Here is an 8,538-nt window from a genome sequence, read left to right on the forward strand (position 1 = left end):
TAAATTTATGTTCAACACTTTGTTAATACAAGCTGAAATTATTTTAATACATGTTGATTGTTTATACACTCTTTTGAGATATTTTTAATACACATTGAATATCTTTTCTCATGCATGACGAACATTTTTTCATATACCTGAACCATTTCTGAATGCAGGCTGAACTTGTTTAAATAAATATTGAACATTTTTTAAACTACATGAAAGAATTTCTTAACCCAAAATATTGTTTCCAAGTATTTTTTAGAAAATAAATAAAATAGCAAAAAAGGGTGAACATGTATATATAATGATAAATAAATAGAAAAATACCAAAATAAGAAAAGGCATTTATCACACTTATCGTTCAATTAATTTGACAAAAAGTTCTCAATCCATGTCAACGGTACAACCCAACAAAAGTGGGCTTAATGCCATGGCCAACAAGGAAAAGAAGGACACAAATCTTCCATAGAATACATTCCTTCAAATATAAGTAAATCTTAATAGCTAGTAGGAATGACACAGTTACATGAGCAAGTTATCGTCCTTCTAGTGCCGTAAGGCTCACGCCATTGGCAGAGTTTTCCAGGTCTTCTGTCGCATCACTGGTTTCGTAATTTATCTGCGCGAAATACATAGGTTGCCTCGGCGCTGCGCGAGGCATGGCTTCACTGTCGAGCATGGACACAACGGATGACATGTGAGGCCTAGCACCGGAGCTGTCCTGGACACACAAGAGCCCAACATGGATGCACTTGGACACTTCATCAAGCGAGTAGCTCTCCGTGACGGCTGGGTCCACGAAATCCTCCACTTTGCCATCTGCCCACAAGTTCCATGCCTGGAACATAATGGCAAAATTTGTAATTTATATTTGCTAATACTGCATTTCTTGTTGAGTTATTAGAATCTGAAGCATTTTTCATAACACAGTATGTGACACTTACAAATGATATGAGATTTGAAAAGTCCATCACAAGATGATGTGGTGAACTGATCTTTAATCCACTTACAATCTCTAGTAGCAAAATACCAAAGCTGTAGGTGTCCGACTTGACGGAAAAAATGCCCTCCATCGCATACTCAGGCGACATGTACCCGTTGTTTGAAAATTTTGAGCTATTTCAGGCTTATAAATTAAATTTTCAGACCAAGGACTAGTTGAAGAAGTACTTACTACATGCCAACAACTCGTCTGGTACTTTCTTGTTGTTCGTTGCCCCCAAAGATCCTTGCCATTCCAAAATATGATATTTTTGGGTTCATCTCCACGTCTAGCAGGATGTTGCTTGGCTTGAGGTCTCTATGGATTATAGTCGTTCTCGAATCTTGGTGGAGATACATAAGTCCTCTAGCTACCCCTTTGATTATGTTGAACCTCTTTGGCCAATCAAGCATAAACTTCCTTGCAATATCTGCCAAGAACAGGACATGCATTTACATGAGTGCAAGGCATAAGCCGTTCAGACAAGTAAGTTTGCTTGGTCAATTCGAGATTACTTTCAATAGTATGGGATTAGAAGTTTAGAACATACCAAAAAGAAACTGGTCCAGGCTTTTGTTGGGTAAGTATTCATAAATAAGCAACTTCTCATCCTCATGAATACAACAGCCAAGAAGTCTAACTAGATTCTTGTGCTGCAATTTGGCAATAAGAACCACTTCATTTCTAAAATGCTCTATCCCCTGATCAGAACCCTTGCTAAGCCTTTTAACAGCAACTTCCTTTCCATCTTCTAGTATTCCCTGTGTGATTTCATAATTATTGAAACAGATTTTCCAATGTTGTAATTAATTGACAAAGTCAAAGTTTTAAAACCTTATAGACTTTGCCAAAACCTCCTTTTCCAAGTACGTTTGTGTCATGGAAACTGTTTGTTGCAGCAACAATGTCTTCGAACATAATAGACTGGAATTCTAAATTTTGATCCCAAACTTCTTGCGAAGTGCTCAGGTGTTTCAGGGCCAGTTTTTTCAGGGTTTCCTTGTTTACTTGTATCCCTGCAGAAATATCAGTAACATCAATACTCGACACTTTTACATGAAAGATCGTATCAGAGTAAACTGGAGTCCCTTGTTCTACCTTTTTGCTTGCATATGCAGACGAGATATATGCATGTGAGTGTCAGCAGGAATGTTATAACTGGAAGTGCGATCTTGAATACCACACTGACACCGCTCTTCGTGGTGTTTACTGCAGAACTGTGTTCTGTGAAGGAGATGATAGCATAGATTGAATGAGTATAACATGTGAGAGTATGAATTTATCCTTTTCTCAATGAGTATAACATAGCATCAATTTACTTGAATTCGTATATAATACCAAAGCAGATATTGAAAATCTATCTCAATCCGTCAAAGTTTTAAATGACATGCTATATCAGTGCTATAGTGTTTGGTGGGACATCTCGCTAACGACGTCGTGTACAACTTAGCGGCTTTAGCGCGCTATAGCGCCATTTAGTACGCTAGTGAGGCTGCCACTATTCCTCATATCCCATTATTTAAAACTTTGATCTCAATATAATTACAAATTTTGTTTCAAAAGTTAAAATTTGCATCCATAGATTCATTATTATTTTCAATCAAAGTAGACAAAGGCATATCATTAGGATCAGTAGGAGCACTCTTATTAGCAAACAATTTCATAAGTCCATCCATCTTTCCACTCAAAACATTAATCTCTTCAATTGCATGCACTTTTTTGCTAGTAGATCTTTTAGTGTGCCATTGAGAATAATTAACCATAATATTATCTAGGAGTTTGGTAGCTTCTCCTAAAGTGATTTCCATAAAAGTGCCTCCCGCGGCCGAATCTAAAAGATTTATAGAAGCAAAATTCAATCCGGCATAAAAATTATGTATAATCATCCGTAAATTCAAACCATGTGTAGGGCAATTACGTATCATTACTTTCATCCTCTCCCAAGATTGTGCAACATGTTCATGATCAAGTTGCTTAAAATTCATAATATCGTTTCTAAGAGAGATGATCTTAGCGGGAGGAAAATACTTAGAGATAAAAGCATCTTTGCACTTATTCCATGAATCAATACTATTTTTAGGCAAAGACGAAAACCAAGCTTTAGCACGATCTCTAAGCGAAAACCGAAATAGCTTAAGTTTAACAATATCATTATCCACATCTTTCTTCTTTTGCATATCACACAAATCAACAAAGTTGTTTAGATGGGTAGCGGCATCTTCACTAGCAAGGCCAGAAAACGGATCTTTCATGACAAGATTCAGTAAAGCAGTATTAATTTCACAAGATTCAGCATCGGTAAGAGGAGCAATCGGAGTGCTAATAAAATCATAATTGTTGGTATTGGCAAAGTCACACAATTTAATATTATCTTGAGCCATCGTGACAAGCGAGCAATCCAACACACAAGCAAACAAGAAACATGCAAAGAGGCAAATAGAAAAAGAGAAGGGGAACAGAAAAAGAGGGCGAATAAAACGGCAAGGGTGAAGTGGGGGAGAGGAAAACGAGAGACAAATGGCAAATAATGTAATGCGAAGGATAAGAGTTGTGTTGGGTACTTGGTATGTCTTGACTTGGCATAGATCTCCCCGGCAACGATGCCAGAAATCCTTCTTACTACCTCTTGAGCAGTGCGTTGGTTTTCTCTTGAAGAGGAAAGGATGATGCAGTAAAGCAGCGTTCTCAGTTTTTGAGAACTAAGGTATCAATCCAGTAGGAGACCACGCGCGACTCACCTCGTACCTACACAAACAAATAAGAACCTCGCAACCAACACTATAAAGGGGTTGTCAATCCCTTCACGGCCACTTGCAAGAGTGAGATCTGATAGAGATAATAATAATAAGATAAATATTTTTGGTATTTTTATGATAAAGATTGAAACTAAAGATTGCAAAATAAAATAGATTGGAAACTTGTATGATGGAAAATAGACCCAGGGGCCATAGGTTTCACTAGTGGCTTCTCTCAAGATAGCATAAGTATTACGGTGGGTGAACAAATTACTGTCGAGTAATTGATAGAAAAGCGAATAATTATGACAATATCTAGGCATGATCATGTATATAGGCATCACGTCCGCGACAAGTAGACCGAAACGATCCTGCATCTACTACTATTACTCCACACATCAACCGCTATCCAGCATGCATCTAGAGTATTAAGTTCATAAGAACAAAGTAACGCCTTAAGCAAGATGACATGATGTAGAGGGATAAACTCATGCAATATGATATAAACTCCATCTTTTTATCCTCGATGGCAACAATACAATACGTGTCATTTCCCCTACTGTCACTGGGATCGAGCACCGTAAGATTGAACCCAAAGCTAAGAACTTCTCCCATTGCAAGAAAGATCAATCTAGTAGGCCAAACCAAACTGATAATTCGAAGAGACTTGCAAAGATAAACCAATCATACATAAAAGAATTCAGAGAAGAATCAAATGTTGTTCATAGATAATCTGGATCATAAATCCACAATTCATCGGATCTCGACAAACACACCGCAAAGAAGATTACATCGAATAGATCTCCAAGAGAATCGAGGAGAACTTTATATTGAGATCCAAAGAGAGAGAAGAAGCCATCTAGCTACTAGCTATGGACCCGAAGGTCTGAAGTAAACTACTCACACATCACCGGAGAGGCCATAGAGTTGATGTAGAGGCCCTCCGTGATCAATGCCCCCTCCGACAGAGCTCCGAAAAAGGCCCCAAGATGGGATCTCTCCGGTAAGAAGGTTGCGGCAGTGGAATTAGGTTTTCGTGGTGCTCCTCGATGTTTGCGGGGTACGTGGACTTATATAGGAGGAAGAAGTAGGTCGATGGAGCAACGAGGGGCCCACAAGGATGGGGGGCGCGCCCAGGGGGTAGGCGCCTCCTGCCTCGTGGCCTCCTCGATTGTTTCTTGACGCCCACTCCAAGTCTCCTGGATCACGTTTGTTGAGAAAATCACATTCCCGAAGGTTTCATTCCGTTTGGACTTCGTTTGATATTTCTTTTCTGCGAAACATTGAAATAGGCAAAAAGAACAACAATTTGGGTTGGGCCTCCAGTTAATAGGTTAGTCCCAAAAATGATTTAAAGGTGTAAAATAAAGCCCATTAACATCCAAAATAGATAATATAATAGCATGGAGCAATAAAAAATTATAGATACGTTGGAGACGTATCAGTGTGTCGCCCCAAGGCTAGTGGAGGTCTGGGCGTAATCAATCTCCGCATTCAAGGAAATGATTTTTTGTTAAAATATCTACACAAATTTTACAATGGCTGGGACACACCTTGGGTGCAACTAAGTTGGGAGACATATTACACGGATCAAATCCCATATGCTGCTGATCCCTGCGGATCATTCTGGTGGAGGGATGTGGCCAAGTTAATGCCAACATACAGAGGTATCTCGATGGCAAACTTGGGAAATGGCCGCAACGTTCATGATTGCATTCTCTGTGGCCTGCAAATTGAAGAAAGATTGGAACAACTATTCTTCGACTGCCATTTCAGCTCTGACTACTGGTCCCACCTTGGCCTCTCTTGGCACCCTGGTAACTCAAGATTACAAAACGTTTCTAAGGCAAAGGAAGACTGGAATCGGCCACTCTTTATGGAGCTATTTTTGCTGGCCGCTTGGAGTATATGGAAGGAACACAACAACAAGCATTTCAGGGGGGTCACACCCTCGAAAACATCCTGGCTGGACAGGCTTAAGGCTGACTTCTCCCTTCTCATTCATAGGGTTAGGGAAGAACAAAAGCAATCCATCTCACTCATCCTAGCCTCCTTATAACTTAACTTTCTCATGCCTCCCCCAAAGGGGGATGGATTGTAAATACCATGTACAGTATTTTTAACCTTTTTTAATATATACACAGTGGGAGGTACTCCTACTGTTTCTGGTAAAAAAAAGAAGCTAAAATATGAACATCTGAAAACTGAGAAAACTAAACAGATGAAAGTAAAAAAAATCAAGCTATGTTTGTTCTCAACATAGATATGTTAAGATTTAGAGGGAATTCTAAATAAATTTGTATGTTATAGTTAGGTAGTTGTGGTCTTGTATGATATGGTTTTGAACTTAGATAAATTTGAGTGCAATTTATATTTACCCCTTGCAACAAATCGAACCATAAACTGCATCTATTGATGAATAAATACCACACCCACGTCAGGTGATACCCGGTTCCCTGGTAATTTTCATGCCCGTGAGAAGTCACGCTAGATCCATTGTAAAATGGAAGCCCGTCTAAAATACAAGGCATATAAGTTTTTCTTAGGGCATCTCCAACAGCAACCAACAAAAATCCTTCCGCATCCGTCTGCGGACTGGGGGGAGCCAGTCCACGGACATGGATGCGGAAGGTCGACATCCAATGCTAGCCGCATACATTTCAAACTCTTTTTCAACAAACTGGATGAAATTTATGCAAACACGGCCGAATTTCATACAAACATGATGGATTTCATACAAACCGGATGAAAACGGTTACATTTTGGACATATTTTCAACTAAAAAGCTAAAACTATGTGCACGTACGGTCGCGCGCGGAGCTCCATTCCCACGACACGAATACATTATGCTAGTCTACGGCCGGCCGCGGTGGCTCCCTAAGGTTTTTGGGATTCTAGAGTATTTATAGAGGCGGAGGTAGGTCAAGGGGGTGCCCGTGGGCCCCACTACTCACCAGGACGCGTGGGAGGCCCCTGGCGCGCCCTGGTGACTAGTGGGCCCCACGAGCGTCCCCTCGTGCCCTCCAGAAGCTCCCTAGGTGTCTTCCTGCCAGAAAAAAAATGTACAAAATATTTCGTGGCATTTGGTATTGATATTTCGCAAAGTAAAAAAACAGCAACTGACACTGGGCATTACGTTAATAGGTTAGTCTTAAAAAATGATATAAAGTTGCTAGTAAATGTATATAAAACATTCAGGATTGATAATATAACAACATGGAACGATAAAGCATTATAGATACGTTGGAGGCGTATCAACTTACCCCACTTTGTCTCCGGTTTACTGGAGAAATCACGTCGGAACCGCCCCGCAGACTGATACAGGTCAGAGTTGGATGGTTTTCGTGGTCCGGACGGTTGCAGAGGTTTGATGGTCGGCGTTGGAGATGCCCTTACGTCAAAGTGTAGCAAATTTGACCATATTTGTAGAAATAATCTTTTATTCTTAAACTTGAAAAACCCAACAAAACTTTGGCTCTAGACAAAAATTATGCACCTTATATTTTGAAATCTTTAAACTTGATCAACCATTCATAACTTCGATTTTGGAAGAAACTTATACACCTATTATATATTTTGAAAAAGGGTGAGTGCAGTAGTACTATTGAAGAGAAAGAAGTTTCCTAGGTCAATTCTCTCGCTCACCGGACCCAACCACGCAGGATTCCTATGAGTGGTGCGTGTGCATAGATCGAAAAAAGCTGCCGTCGGCAAATCGACGAGCAAGCGGGGGAGCTGCTGCTGCATGCCCTGCGCAGACGCGTCACGTGCCCCATCGTGGGATCACGCATAAATTCTGTTTGCAACTTGCATGGCTGACCATCGATCTGTAGTCGCTCTCATCTAATCATTCTCCCGTCGCCGTCGAGCTCCAGCTTATTCCTCTTGGATTTGCAGCCAGCGCACGTGCTGTACAGTCCGGGGCTCCTGTCGGCAACGAAGGGATGCAAAATCGTCGTGGATTCGGTCGCTGGTTTCCCCCGGCGGTGCGATATATTCAAGAATGTGCGGCGATTGGAACAGTCCTGTCCTGACGATGGTGCCAAAATTACGTACTATGCATCTTGTGTATATATATCGCACCACCGTCTGGGTACATGGTCACTGGTCAAGAGAAGGTCTTTCTTTCTGGCCCAAAAAGATCTGGTAGATATAGCAGTCACCCGGGTTCATTTCATACTGGGTAGCACCATGGGTGGTGGGCTAGCCAGCCTGAGTTTTATCTTTATTTAAAATTGATGTCTAGTTTTCTGTAGACATTATTCATTTTTGAAATGGGTCAAATTCATTGCCCGATTTGGATTACCCATTACTCTCGCCGTTCCATAATATAGTGCATATATATTTTCTAAAAAGTCAAGCTTTATAAGTTTTGACCAAGTTTAAAAATATATAAAATACTAAAGTATGTCTTGTGATGTATCTCAGAATACGTATTTGCTATTCTAGATGTATTTTTTTTCTCTCTACAAACTTGCTCAAAGTTTAACTTCTCAAAAAATATATACGCACTACATTGTGAAATGGAAGGAGTATTAACGTTGATATTTATCCTTTTTGTTGTTGTCTCGGACTATGTTTCAAATTTAGATTTGAAATGATATAATATGGTTAGATACTCCTTTCTTGTTTATTGGGCTCATCTTACAAATCACATCAACTAAGGATGAACTACTTATGTGCTAGACAACACGTTAATGCTACATGCATGACTCTCTTGCTCCTTCATGCATCGGTATATTATACATTGAGAACAAAAATCTGACAGAATTTAATATGGACATAGCTATATATGCATGTTCCGAATACAATGAGCCTTAGAATTATTATCTTTTT

General features: G+C 40.0%; 2 protein-coding genes across 2 annotated transcripts; both read right to left on the minus strand.

Annotated features, from left to right (window-relative positions):
* Nucleotides 1-464: 464 nt before the first annotated feature.
* On the minus strand, nt 465-1,078 carry LOC119347143 (cysteine-rich receptor-like protein kinase 5). The gene is made up of 2 exons (XM_037616078.1): nt 930-1,078; nt 465-823 (listed from the first exon to the last, which is right to left on the minus strand). The coding sequence occupies exons 1-2, from the start codon at nt 1,074-1,076 to the stop codon at nt 521-523; spliced, it is 450 nt and encodes a 149-aa protein (XP_037471975.1). The 5' UTR covers nt 1,077-1,078; the 3' UTR covers nt 465-520.
* An 80-nt stretch (nt 1,079-1,158) lies between these two features.
* On the minus strand, nt 1,159-1,885 carry LOC119347142 (putative cysteine-rich receptor-like protein kinase 35). The gene is made up of 3 exons (XM_037616077.1): nt 1,802-1,885; nt 1,518-1,728; nt 1,159-1,397 (listed from the first exon to the last, which is right to left on the minus strand). Exons 1-3 carry the CDS (start codon nt 1,883-1,885, stop codon nt 1,159-1,161), a joined length of 534 nt encoding a protein of 177 aa, XP_037471974.1.
* Nucleotides 1,886-8,538: the final 6,653 nt, after the last annotated feature.

Source organism: Triticum dicoccoides, unplaced genomic scaffold (assembly GCF_002162155.2).
Source record: "Triticum dicoccoides isolate Atlit2015 ecotype Zavitan unplaced genomic scaffold, WEW_v2.0 scaffold5973, whole genome shotgun sequence".
In the NCBI taxonomy this organism is placed as follows: Eukaryota; Viridiplantae; Streptophyta; class Magnoliopsida; order Poales; family Poaceae; genus Triticum; species Triticum dicoccoides.